General features: G+C 39.0%; 1 protein-coding gene across 4 annotated transcripts in view; it reads right to left on the bottom strand.

Annotated features, from left to right (window-relative positions):
• Positions 1 to 25,681, bottom strand: part of il1rapl1a (interleukin 1 receptor accessory protein-like 1a) — a 178,838-nt gene that overhangs the window by 148,120 nt on the left and 5,037 nt on the right. For 3 of the 4 annotated variants that reach the window (XM_080902278.1, XM_080902277.1, XM_080902275.1), the window contains exons 1-2: positions 11,270 to 11,446; positions 8,178 to 8,279 (exon numbers count right to left, since the gene is read on the bottom strand). In XM_080902278.1, coding sequence (XP_080758404.1) covers positions 8,178 to 8,279; positions 11,270 to 11,285 — 118 coding nt within the window. In that variant the 5' untranslated portion in view covers positions 11,286 to 11,446. Of the gene's footprint in view, positions 1 to 8,177; positions 8,280 to 11,269; positions 11,447 to 25,681 lie in introns of those variants that run through there. The other variant, XM_080902276.1, reaches the window with a different exon arrangement.

The raw sequence follows: 25,681 nt of genomic DNA on the forward strand, positions 1-25,681 counted from the left end.
ATTTTTTAGCAAAAGGGAAAGTTTTAAGCTTAATCTTAAAAGTAGAGAGGGTGTCTGTTTCCCAAATCCAAACTGGAAGCTGGTTCCACATAAGAAGGGCCTGAAAGCTGAAGGCTCTGCCTCCCATTCTACTTTTGGTTCCTAGAATATTTTAAAGTAAACCAGCAATCTGAGACCAAAGTGCTGTATTGGGATGATACAGTACTATGAGGTCTTTAAGAGAAGATTATTAAAGAGCTAGTATGTGAGGTGAAGGGTTCTAAATTTGATTCTAGATTTATCAGGGAGCCAATAAAGAGAAGCCAATATGGGGGAAAAATCCTCTCATTTTTCTAGTCCCTGTCAGTACTCTTGTTGCAGCATTTTGGATCAACTGAAGAGTTTTCAGGGAGTTTTTAGGACATCCTGGTAATAACAAATCACAATAGTCAGGCCTAGAAGCAATAAATGCATGAACCACTCTTCAGAACCAACTGAACCAATTCCTGAGTCCTAATTGTTTGAAATATCACATCATCCTTGATAATGCCATACATATTGTCACCTTGAAAAGTGAATATTTGGAATGGTGTCCTTATGGTCCCTTATGGACTGTGGTCCCGACTGCCTTCTAAGCTTCTTCCATGTAGTTTTGGGCTGACCGACCACTTTTCTCATGATCATTGTGGCACACAGCCAGTCTGTGGCTTGGTTGAAGGCGATCAAATATTTATTCACACTTTATTATGATTATTACTACTATTTCATCCAATAACATGCAAATCAATTTATATAATGTTTCTGTAATGTCTCTGCATTAACAATGAAACTACCATGAAAATTACAGACTGTTCATTTCTTTATAAGTGAACAAACCTTCAAATTCAGCAGAGGATCAAATAATTATTTCCTCCACTGTAGATCAGTCACATCAATGAGCAATATGCAAAGCAAGCCACAAAAAACAATTAGCCCACAATAAGAAGAGAATAACACGGGACAGTGCACCCAGAGTGAGTTGAGTGGATTCTGAGACGTCTGCTGGCTCATTCCTGCTTGCTATGTTATTGCTGATTAGATTGACTGTTCACAGGAGGGCAAAATCCCAAAAATGTCGATATGCTCAGGCATCTTACTCTGACATTTTCTAATCTTGTCAGACATATCGAGTCAGAAAATATTAATTTCTTTTGTGTTATAATTTTGTAAAACTGGGCACAGTGAAGTAGATGGCCATGCTGACCTGGAGCCAATACAGACCAATGCAAAATTAGCATTAAATACAGGAATGAAGACCATGTTAATTGGAATTTCACATCTAACAAGGCATCTAGTTCTCTTAGTAAATCTATGATTAAAGTCAAAATTATAATTATGACTCAATTAATTTCCTCTCATTTACCTGTTTTGAATCAACCCAGAGCAAACATACCAAAGCGTATTAAACTATATGTCATGACTGCAAAGTTATTTTATATAACCATCCCAAAAAGCAACAGCAGCCTGTTTTTGACTAAGAAATATTGATAGACAATAACCAAAGACCTCGAATGTTGGCTTTCATGTGTAGTATTAAAATTATTGGACAAAGTCACTGAAAAGCCACATGGACTGCAATGCTTGTGAAAATATTATGAATTCAACATTAATTTTGAACTGGATGTTGGTCGTATTCAAAGCGCAACCTTTCTTGCATTTAGCATTGCTAATATACATAATTTGCAAATCAGGAAGACCTGTCTGTCCTTCTTTATCCCACAAAGCGCATGTACACTTTCAGGCAGCCACTCTTCAGAACCAACTGAACCAATTCCTGAGTCCCCATTGTTTGAAATGTCACGTCATCCTTGATAATGTCATACCTATACCTCATAACTATATTGTCATCCTGAAAAGTGAATATTTGGAAGGATATTACTTTGGAAGAGAGCAAGCATGTTTGAAAACACTTAGGAAACATTATGTGTCCAGGGCCCAAAGCTGAAGAGGTTCATTTGGTTTATTTGGCCAACTTCAACTGCTGCCCATTCATCCTCAGCCTCTCAGTTTCCTCAGTTGTCATTTTCTTGACTTTTCGCTGCTGCAACTCTGATTCAGTCCAGTGGACAGTGCAGTGCCACAAGGTCTTTGAGAGAATCAACAGAGAAATGTCTAAATTAGCATTTTGTTTTCAGTCCAGACGTGCCCAAAATTCACACAGTGCACACTACTTTGGATGCTCCCTGGATAGATAATGCTAGATAGTGATCATCTCACTACACAAAGTATATTGTTTCACCAGCGAGGATGTGTAAATGGTAAAAACCGCCCAACAACATAACAACATGAAGTCCACTAGAAATATCTGAAGTGACACTGTAGATCAAAAGGAATTAAACATCCCACTTTATTGTTTCCTAGTAGAAAACAGTGGGTTAGATCATTTTCACCAAATACAGAGAGTATCTTCTTTCTCTAAAAATACCTACAATATGGCCAATAAACCAGTAACTTGGTATTTTCCTATAAAATAGATGTATATAAGATGTCTACTTGATGTCAACCGTATGGATACATTTTTGGATCCATTTTGCCTGTACAGTGTTTGTAATAAATCAAGGAATAAATTACATATTCCTATGGGACGCTTCCATGGTCCAAAATGTTAAATTAAGAACTATTTTGCATGACAACAACTTTTAAAAAAGAGCCACTTTACATGCTTGAGAAGTCTGATTAAAGGAAAAATATATAGTTGAATACAGTTGACAGCTTTAATAGAAAACTGATCACCAAGGTAACAATTCTATTTTTCCAATGACTTAATCCGTCTATCCTTTCAGCAATACTCAGAGACCATGGGTAATGTTGACTATCCCCATTCTCTTACTTTACTTTTACACAGTTTAACAATGTATTGTGTTGCAGTGTGCAGACTAAGAGGTTTGTTGTTTTGTCTATAAATTTGTTATCCATATTCTGCAGCGTTCATTGTCTTTTTCACCGAGCTGCAAACTGATAATTGGGTTTGTAAGAAGACTAAGACCCCAGTTAAACAGTCCCTGTCTTCTCTGATTAAAGTCTGGATCTTTATGGGCCGATCTGTGGCCAGGAAACTGAGGCGGGCCTGTTTAGGTCAGACCAAGACAGAGACAACTGGAGCTTGATGGACAGCTTGTTTCTGTCACCAGTATTGACTCTCAGGCAGAGTCAGCATTACTTTGGTCATTCCAGTGCAAAATAACACCTAGGTGAGCACAATGCCTGGAGTAACAAACCCTCATTTGCAGGAGCACAGCATGTGTGGGTCAAAAAAAAATAAGATCTATGTATAAACAGCTCATACTTGCTTCCACATGTTAACTATTGTTTTGGGGTAGACTATTGTTTTTGGTTGGGGAGTTTGGTTTGTGTGGTGTGCACACCACACAAACCAAAAACAATAGTCTACCCCAATTGATATATAATTCTTCTGAGCTTGAAGGGTCATTAAAAGCATGAGTAGTACCAAGTGTGCCATAAAGAGCGAGGGAAAAAGAGACAAATACAGCTTTCAGACCTTTGGGAAACTCATTATTCTGGGAAATGCAGGCTTCACATTGAATAATTATAGGATTTTGGGGAACGCTGGGAATGACACCCAGACATTGGGGGGGAAAAATCAATTGTATTGTTGCTTCATACAGTATCTCTTGAGGGCTAATCAAGCCCTCAGAACTGATTCTTACCCGAAACTATTCAAGGTTGTGGAGTCAAATTCTTCTTTCTGTAACCCAATGAAAACAATAGAGTTTTCCCATCGGAAAGAGAATGCCCCACAAACAATTCATTAGCAGAGTAGCCCAAGCTTTTCTTTCTTTGTCTCAAACTTTATCTTCCAAAATTTCTGTTTTGGACTGGTTTGGAAAACCCAGTTCAGGGATGGTGATTTGTTAATTTGAGAGCAGCCATGGAAGTGTGTGCTCAATCTCTTCATCTCCAGCCAAGAAGATAAATATCCCAAACCTCTGAGTCAGAAAACAATCACCTATCGTGTGGCTTTATCTGCAAATTAATCTTCTGTACCGCTACATTTCATCTTTAACCTCAATTCCCTTCAGCTTGTCAGCAGCCAGTGATCAAAGCTGAAGGTGCAGGAAAATATATTTTTCAATTAAACCATTTTTGAGTTAATTGTCTTCGGGCAAAATCAATTATTCAAAATAAAACAATAAATAAATAGGTAAGTAAAAAGATTAATTTTTCAGCACCATTTTCCATTTAGAGAAACAGATGCATAAACAAGAAAATTTTGCTCAGGGTAAATAATGAATGGAATGTTAATTTCATGCAAGCAACTACACTAATATTATCCTTACAAACTTGCAGCAATGAGTTATTTACTCTTTTTCATTATTCTTTTTGAACACAAATAAAGAAGGCATTATTTATTGATGGATTTACCGTCCAAATTCAGTACTGCTGGATGTTCCATTAGTTTGTGTGAGACAGAGAAAAAATGGAGCTAAAATGACAGTGTCTGTTTTGTGAGCTTGATTTTCCTCATGACCTAATTGATAATCTTTTTATAATCTTTCAGGCTTCCCTTTGAGCTGCTGGCAGAGAGGCGAGCGCAGTCTTTCAAAAAGGCTAGCTTACCTTCATTGTGTCAGTCAGATGTCTTTGAGCCCACACTTGAGAGGTAATATTGAGTTTACCGCCATCAATAATTGACCGAAGGACCCAGAGGAATACGTGATTGACCGGATGTGTTATCCTGACTCTGATCTATGCCAAAATCCTCCACAGACCAAATCATACAAACACACAGGTACTAGTGTATGTGGATAGGGTCATACAAAACGGACACACAAGCAAAAACATGGAGTCAACCAATTTCAACTTAGTCACTCACTGACTGACTGTACTCTAAGCAGAACAGAGAACATAATTACAAATCTTATTTGTAATTATGTACAAGACAGAAAAATGATTGATAATAATAACACAGAAAAAATATTTGTTGTGCACTTACAAAACTGATTTAAGGATCAAATTAACGACTGAAATTCATTTACCCTACTGTCTAACATTCATTTTTTAAACAACATTTAAACAATGGCTTTGTGGGCGTGGTTTATCCAGTCAAAGATGAACGGTGGAACATATCACTAGCAATGCATAAGTGCTCTCACCTTGACCTACAAGGTATACTTTGAATGTCTGAGACACTGGCTGTATTTTGAATAGACTATTTTATTATCATTTTCATACTCATTTGCATGTAAGGAAGGTCACCACTTGTACGAGGCCAAGCACCACTTTTACATGTTATTGATCTAAAGTTTAGTGTAGTTTAATGGCCGCATTTACCAATGCCTTTAATGCAACACTGCCGTAAAAGAATGTACCATTTTTATCATTTTTATTCTGCATACTCATAAAATATGCATCGTATATTTTCAAGGGGTGTTTAGAAAGCTGATCTTATTTTCCCTGCCTATTTCCATCAGAGATGTTCAACAGCCATTGTGTGGGTCTGCATTGAAGTAATGCTCTCCTGTTAATTGTGGGAGTGTAGTAGTTTAGTGTCATCTATTTAAACGGTCATGATCAGTTGTTATCACTCCCATAGATATTGCTAATAGGTACTTTTCTACTGGTAGGTTGCGACAGGGGTATTTAATAGTGGAAATCTTGTATAATGTTGATGGTGGCAGCACATAAATGAGATGATATACGAGACACAGTGCCCTATAGTTGATTAGTTAAGTAGGTATAGTTGATACACTGGCTTTACGACACCAGTTTTACACCTAAATTATCACAATGTGTAATACAGAGCTTCTGGTCAATGAGCAGGTAAAGGACAGCACCTATGCTATCCATATTAATGTGGTATTGAGCCATTTAAAGGGTTGATGACATTCAAATCCAGTTTGGGAGAACCCAGATGCTCAGTCTGAAGGAACAGAGATCCATAGACAATTAATCAATGAGATGCATAATTCATACAAGTTAACACAATGGCACGTTTAACCAACGAGCAGACACAATTTTCTTACATGACCTTCATAAATGTATTTTGATTAACTTTTCTTGTAGAATTTAAAAAATGTGAACAATCCACCAGGACACAACAGCAGTCAAGTTAAAATATTCTCACTATCAAAATGGTAAAATCATTATTTTGAATAGACTGTGCATACCTGTGCTGACACTATAACAAGTGTACTTATGTGGAGTGGTTTTTCAATTAACACATTTTTATTGAGTGAAATGATTCAATTCTGAGAACGGCCTAATTATGCATAAAATATATGCAAGTTATTAGATTGTTACTGTAGCCCATGCTGCCCCGTCAAGTCACATACTCCTATCAAAATCGTTTGAAGCTTTGTAAGATCACAAAAGACGCAGGGATAAGTAGTAGGATTTAAGAGTGTAATAACGGACTGAAACAGAAGATGGCAGCACTGCATGTACAAGGATGCCAGCTGCCGTTAAACCACGAAGAAGAAGTAGCTCTGTCCCAGAATCAGTGTTGCCAACTTAGCGACTTTGTCGCTATATTTAGCGAGTTTTCAAAAAAGACGTGAAAGCGCGTGTCACTTTTACTCTTAACAAGCAGCGGGTGCTGTAACGCAGTCAGTTCTTCTTTTACTCTTTTACTCTTATGTTGTTTTGTGGATCACAAGGTTTAAAACTACTTATAAACACACACACAAAGTAACTCCACCAGAGTGCCTATTTCGGGTCACTTTTGCCGGTCCAAGCCCGGATAAAGGAGCAGGGTTGGAATTGTGACATTAAAAAAAAACAATAATTGCTAAAAGAAATTTAATTTGTAGTTCTAAATAAACTCTAAATGCATTTAGGATGTTTTTTACTCACTTTATGTCTCTTCCACGATGTTATTTCTCTCTCCAACAACATAGGTTACAATTAGATTAGCATGACCAATTATGCAAATTAGGCGATGACGTCATTTAGCGACTTCTAGCAACTTTTAGGACAACCAATAGCGATTTTCCTTACTGAGGAGTTGGCAACACTGCCCAGAATCCATAGCGCAGCCCAGCTCAGTTTCCAACAATGGCGGCAGCTACTTAGTTTTAATATTGCTCTTATTATTCTTTCTGGGTCACAAAATAAACGTTTAACATATTTTCAGGCGAGAATGTAGCTGTGGAAACCTCAAATATCTGCTCAGTTTATCAAGACACCACATATTTTCAAAAGCGCTCCGACGTTTTCGGAGACGTCTGTTACCCACTAGCTCGATAGCGAGCCGGGGGCAAGGCTTACTAGACCCGGTGAGAACACCGGACTCCCAGCAAATCGTTTTCAAACCCACTGCCGTCTTTCGCTACTCAGGTTAAACATATATAAGTCACTTAGATAACTTAAAAATGTTATTGTTTGGCCTTTTTTAGTATTTTATTTGTTCCTGAGTAAATCGGTTTGGCTGAGATTAAAGTTATAGTTTTTACACAGCTGAATAAACATCAAGCAGACAGCTGATTATCAGAAGTGTGAGATGTTTGAGAATATACTCCGGTGTAGCAAGGAGTTTATTAAACTTCACCAACACAAACTGCAAATTTCATTAAAATGTAATAAACTATCATCTTGTCTTTATTTTTAGTTAGCACATACCTTAAACACTTAAAGCTGTAAGCTAATGATAGTTATATAAGAGCAGATGCTGCTGGTGCAATAAGCTGTAGTTTTACGTCCAATGGATGCATGATCTGATTAGTCGACTAATCGCAAAAATAATCGGTGACTAGTCGACTATCAAAATAATCGTTTGTGGCAGCCCTACTCCTCACCTTAGAGACAAATACAAAAAAATAAAAGCAGGAACTGCTTTCCATTGTTAGATTCTTAGCAATTACCTATCTATCACCAGTTTTTGACAACTGCAGAATTAAGTGGTGGATTATTTTCAATTATTATCAAGAAACAATACATTTTCACAGGCTGAACACAGTCTAATAGTCATAATAACTGCAACATAAATTCTCGAATATTGATATTTAGCACCGACAGAACTTAACAAACAACTACACAAAACAATTTAATCATAAAAATTGACTATAAGTCTTCAAATTAAATCAGCCAGTGGCGCCAACCATTAATATTAGCAGTTGTAAACATTGGAGTCTACTCACACACATGCATGAAAACAGCGACACAGAGGCTGTGCATGCACATAAGAAATAGGAGTAAAATACCTGAGCCTCTCTTAGAGACCACCTTTACACTCTTGGACAGGGTGATGTACAGCAGGATCATCAGAGGGCTGGGAGGTCTCATCTTCCCCCCGTCCTCACAGCCTAAAAAGAGCGAAGGAGGGAGAATAGGGATGGCAGGAGAGAGAGAAAGAGCCATCAGTCACTGCCATTACATGAGATCAAGTACCTCTTTGTACTACTAGACAAGAGTAAGTGTCAGTGCAGAGGGATGTTCTGCAAAAACTAAAGAGAGCGTGCACACACACACACTTTTGTGCAAATATTTGCACACCAACTTAAACATACTCACACACTTAAATCAACGTACCAATTTCCACATTCCCCTGGGGGGGGGGGGGGGGGGGGGGGGGTCATTCTTGATTTTCTTTCGTGGTTGAAATTCAGACGAGTTATCATTAAAGGGATATATTTTATGAAACACCATTCCATAAGATGCTGACAAATCAATAAAGAAATAATTACATATGTAAGAACGACCAGTTTAATCGCCATTTTCATTAAAAACCGAGAGGGTTGGGAGGAGGTGGGAGCTTAAGGCAATTTAAAATGATTACCTTCTGACTCAAAGTGATGTAGGAAATATCCCACCTATACCCCTTATATCGACGCTTATTATATTAATTAATGGAGGTGACTCGCTCTCTACCTCTCATCTTCTCTGAGTAAATGACATAATCTAACATGTAGTAATTACCCCTTAATAGCCAGGTCCTGAAATAGTGCTACAGCTGTTGTATAAATTTAAAAAGAAACTGTTTATTAGCTTAAAGGTTATACTCATGCCAATATTCATCTATGTAATAAATTTTTCGAGACATCAAACAAGAATCACAATTGGGAAGTAAATTAGTTACCATTTGACCTGTTAGCATCACCCAATTTGCCACTGACATGTTTAGGATTAGGATAATCTTAAGACCCCCTTTTTGCATGCCTAAATATGAATGCTTACAGAACTGTGGTAAACATGCAAGGTGCAAAATAGAGTGCATTTGCATGGTCTCGAAATGTGTTTGTTTAGCTTCTGGCTAAAACATAATTTGACTCAAACCCCCAGCAAGCTGCTGCTGACCTGATAGCTGTTAGGAGGATGACATTTTGGACAAGAAAGCCTTGTTTAAATTATAATGAAATTATAATTTCCTTAAGATCAACATTGTTTTAGACCAGAAACAAAAGCTTCTAAAGTGTCTCCTATTTCCATTCGTTTTAGGCTTTTTAATGGCATGACATAAGATAAAACATATTAATGAACCGTTAATGAAATGTTACTGAAATATAAAGGAGCTTATGCCTTATTTTAAGTCTAGTGCTAAGTTAGCCAGCTGCTGGCTTCTGCTTCCCTATTACTATGTCTGACTCATGGCAAGAATGTGAAATCTAATTCCCATAATGCTCAATTTCTTTCACGTCTAAGATTTTTTATTTTTTTTATTCCTTGCTAGTTCCTTTTTCCTATGTTTTATCCAAAGGTAGACAGAAATCCCTCGTGTTGTTTCTTTTGAAGCACGGATAACAAAGGAGGGGCGAGAGTTAACTCCGTGGTGCAAAGAAACTCTTATATCTACTTGTGTAGGAGTATGTCTTTAGTACCAGATAACCAAAATTCTTTAGGACAGGATGGGAAGATTGAGCAATAGCTCGATAATGTTTCTTTCAATCAAACTGCATAGAAATGAAGAAAACAACACACACAGAACTGACCCAATGAACCTGAAATGAAAAGATAGGCTCTTTGAAGACAAAAAATAAGAGAGACAGAGCCAGGAGGGACCTTGGAATCCACAGCTAGTCACGTGCCCTGCAGATTAGCATAGCTAATGAAAGGGGCCTCTCTCAGCGTGTGTTTACACGACACTCACAGCTCCTACTTTAAAAAAGAGCTCTTTCTCTGCTCCTCAATCACATTCTGCTAGAAAACAACTCTCAGTCAATAAACACCATTATGCCAATAAAATTCCTGTGAAACACCACAGCTGATTTGCTCCTCCTTTTTTTTGTTTCTTTAATAGCAATAAGCTGGAGAGTTGTGAATGTGTGTTTTTAGCCTCAGCTCTAACTCCATGATGGTTTATGGTTATGTAATCACCTATCCGAAATATATCCCCAGACTATAGTAGTCTTAATGACTTTATACCTCTTTAAAGATAAACTTATTCCACAACTAATGCAGCGGTACTGTTTAAGTTTAAAACAGCAAGGGAGACGAAGCTAAAAAATAAACAAAAAAGGTAAAAAACTGAAAAGTCAGGGGACCACATGCACAGAGAAAGATTTCAATACTGTCACGGCGTGGTAGTTTATTTACATACTGTACCTTTCTTTTTTCTACTCTATAGTTAGCTTGCTGTCTCTCTTTCGTTTTGTGTCCTCACTGTATTTCTGCGGTCTGCAGTCATGTGATCAGCTTGGTATTCAGTGTTAAAGCATTCTGCTATATCAACTGTCATGGAGGCTAAAATGAGCACCATGTAACCATAAAATGATCAGTTTAACTCTGGTCTCTATCGTCCCATAATTCCTTTTTTTTTTCTTTTTTTTTGTGTCCCGTTTGGATCTTTAGCCATCAGAATTGTTGTCTTAAGGCCAAGAAAGATGCCAAGCGGATTTATTTTACCAAGTGGATCATCATGGCCTTGCCATATTGGTCCATTTGATTGACCTTTATTATAATTATGAATTTATTTTATTTTCAGTTCCTACAAACGGGACAGACATGACTGGGGGATAGGACAGGGAGAAAGAATGAAAGAAAGAGAGGGAGAGAAAGAAAACCAAAGGGGAGAAGAGACGGTGAGAAGGGGGGAAGAAAGAAAAAAAAAAAACAACAAAAAAAAAAAACACCTGGGTCACCTGTATGGAGAAAAAAAACAGAAGAGAAAGCAAACAACAAAGAGCAACATAATAAAAAAAACGGCACCATCACAATAAACTAGCTAGCAGTAAATATCAGTAGATACTAAGTAATAAACGATATTGTGCAGCACGCAAGATAGACAGTGCACAATGTGCTTTGAGGCAGCAGCCAAGAAAGCTGTAGTCCGCGTCTGTGAATACCCGTGTGTGTATACCTGCGTGGATCAGCATGCTTGCATTCCAAAGGTTTCTCCATGTAACGATCTGCTAGGGAGTGTGGGGAGCCACAGCCCCGTCCCCCAGGGTATGAAGCAGGTATGGAGGAGATCAAAACTCCAGACATCCAGAGGCCCCCAGAACACAAGAGACCAAGGAAGACCAACAGAGGGGCAGCCGCGCCACTGTTCCAGTAAGAGCTGAGGAGAGTCCCAGATGAGGGCTCACTCAGCAGCCGCGGAGCAGAAGCCAGGGGGAGTTGCAGTGACGCGCCCGTGAGCTCCGCCGGCAGCCAGCTGTGCCTGAGTGACCGAGCCCCAGGCTGAGAGGCCGGGGGCACCCCACCTCCGAAGTGGCCCGAGTGAGCCCCAGGCTCCAGGCCCTGATAAGCAGCCGCCAAGGAGTGAGCCGGTGTGTACCCGGACGCCCACCCCCAGACACAAAGAACCACCCATAATTCCTGTTAATATTTTTGCTTTAAGCTCTCAATCGTTGGCATCGGGCACAAAAAAGAAAACAAAACCGTAATTAGTTGTAAAAAGTTGATTCACTAAACAAAACGATTGGCAGGCGGGTTTGTGCAGTATGGGGAGGTGCCCCTCCGTTACAGCCTAATTCAACAGAACAATGTTAGTGACCCTGCTCTGAATCCCGGTCGCGTTACGCCTTCACAATCTCAGTTTGGGCCTTGCCAGCCATGACATCACCAGCCTGCTATCCTCACACACAGAGAAGGATTGTGCATTTCACATGCAGCCCCTAACAAACCATACAAACACCCAAAACCCACCTCATTTCCTGTCACCTCTGTTTAACCCAACACAAAAGAGCTAAAAAAGGAACTTAAAAACAAGAACGGTCCACAGGACAGATTCTCAGCGTGCTTTTTAGGACAGACTGAGGACTGAGTGAAACTACACACATTAGACATCCGCATGTAAACTCAGTAAAGCAGCTCTTTGACTACCTTAGTGTAGACTCTATTAAATGTTTTTGCAATCCTCGACGCTTCATTCATCATTTTATGATGCTCAGTGGAAACGTACACCATAACACTTTTATGGTTAGTGTCCCAAAACAAAGAAAGTTTGAGTTTGACTTAAACATACAATGTAAACATTTCTTAGCCTGACCGACTTCTTCTGAATGTATTAAGCTATATAACATCCAGGACAAGAAAAAAGCTCGAAAGGTAATTTCAAAGTGCCCAATAAAAAACGTTTCATGGTTTTAAAAATTAAAAATATATAAAAGTACAGCATGTAAGTGAATCACAATATGTACTATCCGTTTATTCTAATATGACACTGCTCTGTTGCTTGTATAGTTAAGAGCCAAGCTTTTTCTCTGAGGCGTCAGGAGCAGGTGTGTTTGAGGAGGCACACACAGAGGCATGGCGTGAGATCCACGCTTCAGCGATGCATGAAGCATGCACACATCATCACCCACAGTAGCACACATGCCGTTTGCCTGCTGTTTTTTACCAGAAAATGAGGTGCATGGCCCACCACCTTCTGACTCACCCCTGACAAAGTAGCAGAGGAATTTAGTGTCTGTTGCCATTGTTACGGGACTGTATCTTACGGGATAGCAATATCTCCTCCCAAATTCAATTATCACCTCAGGCTATTGGTTGCTAACACACCCCCATTGTTCTGTTCATGTTGTCTATGTGTGTGTGCGTGTGTGCTTCCATCAGACCTGAGTATGTTATTCTCATTTCCAATTTTTTCTTATCTCTCAAGGCAGTGCACACAAATTCACGTAATTACAGGCCAAAAACACCTTGCTGATATAGGATGAAGTTATGCCATCTTAAGAGAGAGAAGGAAAACGCCGCCATCTTGGCATAGAAAGCCATGGGTGATTGATCATGTGATTTAGAGATTTAATCTAATTTGAAGGCAGAGCACGCTGTGGTCTTAGGTAAAGTACATCATAAGACGTGACTCTGACCAAATCTTGTTGCGTCCGTGGAGTTATGGAGTTATCCCCGCTGCTTCCCTTTAGCTCTAACTTCTACATTATGTCGTCTACTGTTTCTAATATAACAAAATAGACGGTCCAAGTGAAAATGTGAAACAGATAACATATGTAAAAGTGAACATTTAAAGAGGCAAATTTAACCTAGACTATTTATCCAACAAGGTATGACGTTGATTACGACGAGTTCTTCAAGAAAGAGCACAGGGGTCTCTCATTAGCGGTCTCTGCTAAGTGCAGGTAGGACAATTTATTCTCAGGAATAGATGATGAGTGTATCCCACTGCTGCAAATACAAGGGTTTAATCCTTCACACACACACACACACACACACACACACACACACACACACACACACACACACACACACACACACACACACACAACAGGCCAAGTGCTTTTTGATCAATATTACATGAGTAATAACTGCGTAATATTAAATGAGATTTCTTATCTGTATACAGATCATAACCCTGATGTTGTGTATGGAAATGTGTGCATACATATATATATATATGTGGTATTTGTATACCACCATCTATTCTATAAAACTGCATTATTTATGAGCATTAGCAGCCAGTGACTGTAAAATTACCTTTGAAGCTACCCTCTTAGAGATAAATAAACTGACTGACATTACTGATAACAGGAAGCAGGTTCAACACTGAATTCAATTAAATTAAAGAGAAAGTCTAAATTATTTAAAAAATGAACGTGAATTTGTGTGCAAATGCAGCTCTCTAACTTTCATCGTTATTTCTCTTCATCTGTAGATTTAGCTACGCTAACATCAAATGCGACACCAGCAAGCAGAGCAGCCAGATGAAGATGAACAAGACAAGCACAACTGAATGAGTCATAGGTGTTTCTATGTGTCACTGTGTCAAAGAGATTCATGCTGGGATAGATAGTAAATGGCACAGCATACTGTAACTATGCTTACTGTATGTTTACCTGTTCCTCATGTTGCTCAATGTGGCATCTGCGCGCACATGTGTGTTTGCTCTGCTGTTTGCCAGATGTGTCACAGTGTGAGTCAGGCCCCATGAGCGGCATTGTGCAGTTGTAATGTGAATCACTGCCACGGAATAAAAAATAAGCTCGGTGGTACACTGGGTGAGCTTTCGTTGAAACACATTTGACCGCTTTTGACCATGACCAGCCCTCGTTAATCTCCAGAGGCTGGCCATAGGTGGTTAGAGCTAACGAGCAAGGTGCTGTGAGCTATGCCCTGCCTCAGTCCCAACACGCACCTCTTCACTGAGTGAGATTAATTACCACACGATCCTGAGCCAATCCACACCCCTGCTGTTCTCTGAACTTCGAACATAAACACACGGAGACTGCACATGCACGTAAAAAGCACATTCAAGCACATAAAATGCAGTGCTGTGTATATAATTAATTAGAAGAGCTTCAAGGCAAACTAAAGCCGTTTGCTCATGATCGGTCAAGAGTAAAGGCCGTGGGTTGTTGAGGTCTGACTTCACACACATTCCACCAGCAGAGAAGCATTTTCCTGCAGTTGTTGATTGCTTTCAGCCAGGTCTCCCATGCCCAGGCCATTGTCAGCTGTCCAAGGATGACTGGCCACAGAGACGCCCTTATGCTTCTAGTCAATGCTGCCTTTGATGGAGAGCAGGGGCCAACGCTCTCCTCACCCATTTAGTGTACACACCCCACTGGGGCTGCTGGACCACAACTGACACGCAGGTAGACTAAAAACACTGGCAAATGCAAGCACACCACTTCCACAGAATGGTAAACAAACTGGGGTGTGCACACAAACATAGAACATTTTAAATATGGATGAATGTTGTGCCTTATATTTTGATGTGATATTTGACAAGTTTCATCTAAAGCACTTTTTACTCTGCACCATAGACTGGCAATCTGTCCAGGTTGTGGATGGATGGGTGGCTATTATATTATTCTGATTTGCTATTGCTCTAATTGCTACATTGCAAGAACAAGCTCAAATGTGCACAGTTTGTTCTGGCATCAGTGAAGATTCAGCGCAGTTCAGTGAACTCTGTAGGCGTTATGTTATATTTAACATATTCTTTCCTCATTGCAAACATGGGTTTTTTTTAGTTTATAATAGTAAATATGCATGCTGAAATGTAAAGCAATTATCAGTAACTCTTTCAAAACAGTACACTGTTAAATCTATTTTACAAATTAAAAAAAAGCAACAAATGGTGACTTAATGCCAATGAGGCATGTCATGTTTAATCTATATAAATGCATATCTGTATACAACAATGGAGAATTTGTAGCCAGGGGACAAGATATTTGATATATCATGTTTGGTTTCTATTTACAGTCTTCTTATAGTCCAAGTTTTACAAACCAGTTGCTGCATGGTTAGCTGCATGTGGTTAGCGAAGAGCCAAGGGCAGAATGAATTTGCCAAAGTGCAACTATTAACTGTACTCAAAAAAGAATTAAGGTTTTTCTTTCTTCTTTTTTTTCATTTTAATTAGCTTTTAAGAATTTTTTTCCGTTGATAAAAAAAAAAGTGACTGGGGCACAGAGGAGAAGGTCTTGGCCCGGCTACCCCAGAGGCATAGTCAGCAGATTAGCTGATATGTTCCCAGGTTGCAAAAGATCTAAAACACAATAGGACACTAACCTGGTAACTGGCCGGCTTAAAAGGGACTTTTAACTGGAATAAGATCCCTCTAGTCCGCATGTAAGGAATTAATAAAGTTCTTCATATTATTATTATTATTATTATTATTGTATAATCAACACAAAAATATACAGTTATTATATACACATTTTAATTTACACATCAATTTCTCATGATACCTGAGTCATGTAGCCAGGCAACAGCAATAGATTCTAGTCAAGTACCTGCTAAATTGTATCCTCTCATCAACTTAAGTGAATAAAAATATCCCCAAATGGTTATTGATTTGCTTAAATTGATTCTGATTTTTTTAGGCATGGAGCATAATATCCTTCATCTGCCAAACTGCAGTCTGATATTGACATCTGAAGTTAGAGGACATCCAAGTATATCTTAAAGTGTCAACACACTTGCCTAAAAGTGCGACAACTCAAACAAAACACTTTCTCCTCTAGGTAAAAGACTTTGAGAATTATGAGAGAGAGACAGTCATAGAAAATTTTCTCAAATTCAGGTTTTTTTCTCTGTTTCTCAGTGTGAAAAACAAAAGTGTGAAGGAAAACATGCAAGTTGGGACTCTATTACACAATCCAGGCATGTATAGTAATGATGGTTCAGTTCCAAATAAGCGAGGTGCTGCTTTTGTGCATGCTGGTTCACTGTCATGAACTATGGGGACAATTAATGGAAGTGAGGGATTGTTAATTCCACCTGTGCTCTCTTGACTGTGACAAGATAAAACGTCTGTCATGAAAAAGGTTTGCCACAGAAGCTTTCAGGGAAACTTTCAAACCGAGATAGAAAATGAGGACTTTGATTGGATCTGCACGCTTCAGCTGCCTGACAGACATGCAGCTGCTGTACAGGAGCGCAGCGTGCCCGATGAGGAATCAGCAGCCACTGCAGTAGAAACACATCACCATATGTTGCAATTCCACAAAAACTAAGGCAGCGCTGGAAAGGTAAAAAGGTAGCTTGCAGCGTGGGAAAAAAGACTATACATTTGCTATATTCCCATCCTATCTTGCTTTTGATTGTGACATGGGGTGTAGAGAGGCATTGCAGTCGTTTAAAAAGACTGTATATGTCTATTTTTTTCCCTTTAAAACAAAGCTCCTTGAGGAAAGGAAATGCTGGCCTGAGCGGTTTTCACCTGGAATGTGCATTTACGATTTGGTATCCATGACAGTCTGTCCTATTGTCTGGAGAAGCCATCGTAGTAGCAATGGAGCCTAAACGAGGCCAATAATGGTTCTCTGCTCGGTCCCCAGAGTCCTGCCTGTTTAAAAATCGATTCTCTGCTTGACTAAGGACAGGCTGGGAATAGAGAGAACTAAAAGAAATGGAGAGGAAAGTGGAAGAAATAAGGAAGCGGGGGTTGAGAAGAATTACAACAGACAAGAAAGATACCTCCAATGAAAAATCCAACTGTAAGTTGCATAATCAATTGTATTTGGATCAGAGCATCATAAATTATAACAAGCATGCTGTTGCGAAAAACATTTCAAGAAACATCTAGCCGTGGTTGTTTTCCAGCATGCTCGTGTGTTTATCCTGCTATTTAAAAGTAATATCAAACACTTTTTATTAGAAGAACATCTTTTATGTGTACGTATGCAAGGTCTTCACAGCTGCATAAACATACACTTCATCTCATCATCTCCGTATAGTCCAGTGCACGGTTCAGTATTTTAACTGAAGTATAACTGAAGTAAAATGTGCATATCTAGTCTAGAAACCTTATTTTGTTTTAAATCTGTCAAAGTATTTTGAAACGTTTCCAGTTCGTTCTCTATGGAAGCCCTTTTCCGCCACAAAAAAGTATCGAAAACAAATATCCATAACTCAAAATTTTGAGTTATTTTCTTGAAATTTCGAGAAACAAAACCTGAAATTTCGAGTTACTTTTCTCAAAATTTCAAGTTAATAACTCAAAATTTTGAGTTAGCTCTGCCAATCAGTAATCTACCTGAATTAGGTCACTTTCTTGTTACCCGGAAGCATATGGCGCAGAGTAACGCGCAGTCAAAACCTGATCGCAACAAATTGGCACTTTCGCGAGTACGTTTGCTGATAGTAACGCCATGTGATTCAGCTAATAACACATAGATTTCATCATTTTTGAAAATACTCAGCAATCTGTGCATTCATGACTGGATGTAATACCGGTAGCTTGGCTGTAGCATTTGTACCTGAGGGCTTCAGCTTCCAGGTAACAAGGAAATGACGTCATTCACGTAGATTACTGAAATGGCAGCGCTAACTCAAAATTTCGAGTTACTTTTCTCAAAATTTGGAGTTAATAAGTCGAAATTTGGAGTTAATAAGTCGAAATTTTGAGAAAAAAAGTTTAAATTTCGAGAAAATAACTCAAAATTTCGAGTTACGATCCTTTTTTTTGTGGCTTCCATAGTTCTCTGAATGGCATCTTGCCTTGATTTATATGCTTACTGGCCACTTTTTTAGATACACTGCTCATTAATGCAAAATCAGTCACATTGCAGGAACTCAAAGCAAAATTATAATAGAAACTGTTGATCAACTGAGGTTTTTTCCACACAAAATCTCAGAGGAATGGTTCCAGCAATTTATTGACGTGGGAAGTAACAAAGTACAGATGCTTCATTACTGATATCTGTACTTTACTTGAGTATTTTTTTCTGACAACTTTTACTTGCTTTTACTGCACTTTAAAAAAATATCTGTACTTTCTATTCCTTATATTTTCAAAACAGGCTCATTACTTTTGGTTTAGGGCATTTGAAGGGTTATTATTTCACTTCACTGCGAGCCTTCAAACGTCAAACCAATTTGAGCCTAAACAGTAACATCTGAAAGGCAGTCCTGTTCATGTATTAATCACCAGGGGATGACACATAACAACAGATGAAAGAGACAAAACTCTGTCTAAAAGTCAGGGTTTAAAGTGGGCCGATGTTTCAACTTATTTATTATTATTTTTATTCACAACATCGGACCGACTGCAGCTGTCCATAAGTTACGGTTACGGTACTTCAGCATTTAGCTAGCCCTACTGAAGAGGAGCAAACATAAAGTGAGTAACATTTTTTAAGTAAGTCATTTGCAACATTTCTATCAGCTCAAAAAACATCAGACGGCAGTGTGTTGCTAGCTTAAAGGTCCAGCTGCTATATTTCACAGGACGAGAAAAAAACGAGACTTAACTTCACTCCGCAATGGAGAAACAAAGACCAAGAAGGGAGGTCATATTTAAAGGTGAGGACTGCTCAGTGGTATTTGATAAACTGGAAAAGCTTACATGTAATTCCTCTTGCTTTAAAATCAGATATTGGGTCTGTACATGTGACATTTTTTTCATGTTGTGAAACTTGCTGCAAAACAACCTGTTGTAGACTAACTGTGCTATTTAAAGATTGCATGAAAAAGTCTGCAGGTTAGTGCAGGATAAACAGGGTAGTTTGCAGTACTGTGGTTATTCACAGTAAAGGACTGTGTGTGACCGGTGGACAGTGGCTGTGGTTTCATGGTCAGAGTTAGATTACATCAAGTATAGCAGGGATGAATTTGAAGTTAAGCTGATGTTGCTTAGCTTCATTCACTGAATTCCACCTTCATACTAACTTTATAGTGCCTAATATAAAGACAGCATAAACAATGTACTGTCTATCTGTATTGTGTAAATCCACAAAGAGCAGCAGGTCAGCTCATCCTTGCCTGTACATAAAGAAAGTCTACTGGAGAACACCCATTCAGAAGGTTTCAAGTGATAAGCTGCTTCCTCATCTCAACACAACCTTTAAAGAAATGTTTCCACTGATGTGAATGAATTCACGCTTTCAATTATTACAATATCAGCTATCAAAATGAAAATAACTGACTTTCCTCAGTCTAAATGGAACCAGATTGCACACCACAAAAACAAAAAAAGGAACTTACCAAGGTGTGAGTTACCAAAACTACTGGCAGTATGTCACAGTTGAACTTGTCTTGTTTCCTTGACTTTACAGCCTACAAAGAGCCTGAGGTACTGTCAGTTTTGACAGAGAAAGATATATGTGCAGCAGCATTAAGTGAACCAATGACAGCCGTCTGGGTGTTGCAGTAAAATACCTGCAGCCAACCAGACCTAAATACACACACAAAGGAGGTATCACACTGACTAGGGATGGATCAATGGATGGTATATGTTTAATTGAACATGCGCTCCCATTGTTATCTCTTGCTGTACACACCATCACTCTACCTTGTATTACCCCAGCTGTTTTATGTGAGCAATGCCCCATAAGCACATCTCAGTGACCTTCACTCTCTCGTCTATAGAATCCCAACATACTCACCTGACTGTCTCCACCTGGCCACAGTGCACTATATGATGCAATGGGACTCTAAAATCAATGTTTTGGATGCTAGACAATATTCAGCTAAACCAAAGTGGACATTGCACTCCTGTATACTTTTTGTTCTTTGTCTGAATGCACACATCCGGCATCCTTTTCTTTTTTCAAGAAAATAAGAGATTAATTACCATTATTTTATGCAAATGGTGCAGTGTTTTCAGATATAGTGATCCACATATCTAATAAAGCATGGAAATGTTTAGATCTGGCTTTTAAAAAAAAAAATCTGTTCAGGCTACTGGAAATTCAAGGTTGCCGTTAAAATTTAATATCTAGTATGTGCTCTCTCTAGTGATTCCTGAAGAGTATTTAAAATCCATGTTACAACCACACACACACGCACACACACACACACACACACACACACACACACACACACACACACACACACACACACACACACACACACACACACACACACACACAGAGTTAGTAGCATTGATTGTTCTCTGACCACAGCTGTATCCATTCTATAGTGCTGTGCCTCTCTCCAAGAGGGGAAAGGGCCCTGTGGGGAGCACTCCGCTTATCTCAGATGGAATCTTATTACATGATTTATGTGAACTGAAACAGAAATTTAAGACAGGGTATTCTTATATGTGTGTTGGTACATGTGTCTATCCCTGCTGTGGGGTTATCTAGGTTTTGTCCAAGGAATAATGAATGGACTTTGTTGATTGCAGCTCCAGCCTGTAACTAGTCACAGCTCTTCACAGTCCATGTGTTCAACATCTTTTGAGTGGCATATTGTATTTTGGGTACATAATGCTGTCATATTACCATCACATGATAGCAAAGCATTAAAAACTGAGCCAGAAATGAGAAAGCATACCGGGGGAGCTGGGGTGAAAGTCCAGTCAGCTCTCTTTCTTTTATTTCCTTTTTTTTTTTGACACCCTGCAAGGCCCGGGCAGGCTGATCTGCACTGGTGTGTGGATGGAGGGAGAAAAGAGGGATGGGAGGAGGAGAGGCAGCAGGAGAAAGGGAGGGAGAGAGGGATGCATGGCAGGGGCTGCAGAACTAGGAGAAGTGCCAGATCACTGCTGGAGCCAAGAACAGGACTGACTCGGCCTGTGTGTGTGTGTGTCTCTATGTGTGTGCAGACACACACACACAAGCATATCCAGGATGAACAGACACATAGATGTCATTGACCTTCGACAAAACACACTGCAATGTCAGCTCCAACAAACACTAGTGGCTCTTCACTAAAACAACCCAGCTTCCTTTGTTTGTGTTTGTTTATTATGAGTTCTCTACATCCCAAAGTTTAAATCTTTGCTCATCATCTGACAAGGAAGCTGTTTGTTGCGCTAAGTTGCTGCCCCGTGTGTGCGTCTGTGTAAACTCAACTGGAAGACTGTTTTAAAGACCCTGGTGCCCACTCATTACTGACCAACAGCACTAATGGCCAGCATCCGGTGCACAATGTGAGCCCACATCAGAGACGGCTGCTCAGAACAGTGCAATATTTATGGCAGTCCCCACTCCCTGGGGTCTCATTGCACCATAACAGACCATTGCAGCTGACAAAACAACGGGGCAGAGCGTTTCAGCTTTAGGAAACAGTAGAAACACCTCGAGTTCTCTTTTCCTGTCTCGGCGTCTTTCTCTGTCTCCCCCATGCCAATTCTTGCATGACCTTGTCTGTTTTTGTCTTCCCATCTTTATAGCTCAGAGCTAGGGCCATCAGAGTGGATTTGAGAGGCAAGATGACAAGCCAAGCAGCAGAAAATTGACATAAAGTCACTCCTTCTCTCCCCCCCCCACTGTCTATTTTTTGTGGGCCAGTCCACCGAGAGATCGCAGCTTACAATTATACTGTTGTGAGCAAATCTGATCTTGAACATTCGAACCACTTTCTTACAAGTACCTGCCAGCTCTGAGACTTCCAACATCCGTGTCTCTAAGGAGCGCTACAACTGTGATTCACTTTCCACACAAATTCTACAAAAGCAAAATGATTAAATTACACCTTTAAATACAATTTCATCAGACATCAAGACAAGTCAATTTGCCAGGCTTAATCTTGTGCGCGCCACTCTGTGTGAGCATTTCTCTGTTTTACATCCCTGCACTCCTTTCATTTATGTGCCCTGTATGAGCACACGTGTTGGAAGCGTTCACATTGCATATCTTACATGTTCACCCATGGGACACTGGTGAGATTTGCCCAGGACCAATGCAAAGTGACAGCTGAGAGATTGATTCCATTACAGGCGGTGTGGTCAACCCTCTGTATTTTATGGCAGGGCCAAAGGCAGCGTGCAAACAGTAAAAGAGAAACCTAATACGTTTAAAGTCAGGAATAGGATTTATTCAAGCATGTTCTCGTGACAGACATAATCATAAGGGAAATAATTAACAATGTCCAGACCGAGTTTCTTTTTTTATTGATGGAGACTGAGAGGGCAACACGTCCTTTTAGATCATATGATGAAAAAGATCATTTGTCGTTTTGCAAAATGAGCCATATGAATGTTGTCTAATCTCTTCTATCGAGTCTTATTTTGGCTTCTGAGATGAAGTGTTTTTAGGTTTAGGGAAACTCAAACAGCTGGTTAAGTCTGAAACCAGATTGTGCTCATGGTTTAAAATCAAACCTTGGTTTTGCTCAAAGAGAGTGTTAAGAAAAAATAAAGGGTGAATGATTGCAATATAACATCTTCCCTAAAAGGTTTTGCACCACTATAACAAAGTCTAAATCCTTCAAACATTTGCATAGCCCCAATTCTTCCTCTTCTTTTTACAGAAACAACTAGTTTTACAGTTTTCTTAAATCCCTTAGACTTCTTCCTTAAATCCTAACATTTCCATCAAATATATGATTATAAAAGTAAAAACTGAAGCTAAAGCTAACATTTAAATAATAGTTTAAACATTCTGATAATCTGCCTTCATTCAGCTGATCAGATTTGATTGACAGCGTCCTGGAACACAATCTCACTCCAATTATTGCATTTTAATTAAAATGTTAGAAATCCTGATTGGCTCCATTATGGTCCAGCTCCCATCAAAAGAGAGAAAAAAGCCTAATCCAAAACACAATAAAGACTTTTTAAATGAAATAATAAAACTCTTTAAACTTCTATCTGGCAACAAATGTGCACTGATGTAGTCATAATATGTTTGGGGGTTAAGAGCTAAAATAAACTCCCCTGTAAATCTTCTTATGAAAATAGTCTTAAATAATTCATTTTTGGTGTTAAACCCTCCTGAAAGATCCAACCTTCAGGCACAATTAAAACCATCTACCTGTGCTAAGTTAGGGCTGTCTCAAGCCACAAAAACGCAGCTGACCCATCAGGGCATGAAGACTGGACCTTTCTGGGTGTCCTGTAGGGTCTGGCACTGGAACATTGGCAGGACTGGATCAACCCTTTGGACCCTGTGGATTACGGGGAGCGGCCTGCATGGATCAGGCTTTTTCAGGTGTATCTTGTAGGTGCTCTACGGGATTTTAGTTTGTAAGCTAAATGAACTACTTGGTCTCTTTTTTTGTGTTACTCATGTGCTAAGGGCAACACCAGAGCACTACATTGTAATGAGACGATCACTGATCACTTCACCTGCCAGTGGTTTTAATTTTGTGGCTGATTTATGTAGATATTTAATCGGCTTTCAAACTTGCATTCCAGCCTTCGAGCTTAAAGAGTATGGTTCTTTAGCAATTGAAAGCAAGTCTGTGTACCTCTCTTTAACTTTTATATATCCAAACCCCCACATCGCCACCCCTCAGTGACTGCTCTCTGCACATCAAGCCTCCAGATAATGCAGATTTTTTCCCCGTTTCCTTAAATAACTACCTGCCTTCCTCATTTTTTCTACCCCGTGTTCATCTCCTTCTCTGGTCGATTTAGAAGTACAGGCCATTTTCCATTAGTCTTCTCAATAAATGTCTAAACATAAAGGCATTTTTATCTGGTGAGCAAAGTGACTTGAAGGTACAAAATCGACACCACTTTAATCTAAATACTGTAAGAGCTGGCAGCTTATGCTTCCAAGTGACTGAATTTAAGAGCCAAGCTCTTGAAAGCAACCTTGACAGGCCTAACTTTGTTTACATTGACAGCTTTCAAAGTACAGTGAAAGTAAGAAGTTAAGTTTTCTAAAAATGTGTTCCTGAAAGAAACTTGAGGCAGACAGACCAAAGTTACAGTATGAAGGAAAGATGAGGGAATCAGTGAAGTGGGATCTGTGCCAAGTGCTGTGAGAGCGATAATGTTAGAGGTTATCAGAGAGGTGGTATCAGTACAGATGTTTAAGCATCCACTGTCAAAGATCCTGCAGTGAGCTGTATTACTGTCTTTCTGTTCTCTGATGTGAATGTTAAATTTTGCTTTTTCAGAGAAAGTAAAGAAAAAAGAATACTAATTTCAAAAACACACAATAACTTTATAATGAGGTCCATGATTAAGGGTGTAATTCCCCTACAATTAAATGAAATTTCAGTTTTTTATTTGATTATCTTCACTTGCAAATACATACTGGTAGTAGAATTAGGAGGTAACAGTTCAAATGAGTTTTTGCATAAAAGCAAACAATATTTCCCAGCCTACACAACCGTACTTTCAGGACTGCTGGAGTGGCTAAACTTCCTAATCTGATTGTATAATCATTGTTTTGCTGTCGACTAAGGACTTTTACTATTCACCTGTATAAAAATGTGATAAGGACTTTTCTTCATTTCCTATTTATAAAAAACAAAATCAACAAAATTATTATTTTTTTCTTTTGTTCTCGTAAAATACCTCAATTGCTGCACCGTCATTCTTGTTTATCTACCATTAAAGATTAGTACCAACTAAAAGCACCACATATATTTAAACTGCAATGATAATAAGGAAGGGTAAATGTGCTATGGTCCTCTTAAACAAAACAAGTAAATGGAGTAAATAAAAAGCATTTTAACAATTTTAACCTCAAATTTGATACATGCCTACTGAAAATCTTCATGAACTGGCAATGAAAATGCAACATGGATCAAATCTATTCATTTTTAAATAACCTTTACCCTTTTTTGCTTTTATAAGATTGTCCTGGGTAAAGAGGCAGCACCAGCTCAGCATTTGTTATGGTGGGAGAAACTGAAGCAACTGGAAAAAAATGGTATAATTACAAGAAAGGGCGTAAATGACTGACTGATAGAAAAACATTTGGCATTCTTAAAAACTGAGTACAACACTGCAGTTGCCCAGTTCGGCCATAGAACTAAAGATACTTGAATACCATGCTGTATTGTCTAGATGCATCAGTTTGGCCTCGTCATCCTTCACCACGCCCAAGTCGATATGAATGATAAATGAATTAATGCCATCTTGACTATTGTCATCTTACTGATATTTGATCTGGGAGTGCATTTTACAATGAAAATATATCAGAGGCAAAAATGTATATTCTAATGTGTCATAAAT

The sequence above is a fragment of the Rhamphochromis sp. 'chilingali' genome (genome assembly GCF_963969265.1).
Source record: "Rhamphochromis sp. 'chilingali' genome assembly, chromosome: 14".
Taxonomy (NCBI): domain Eukaryota; kingdom Metazoa; phylum Chordata; class Actinopteri; order Cichliformes; family Cichlidae; genus Rhamphochromis; species Rhamphochromis sp. 'chilingali'.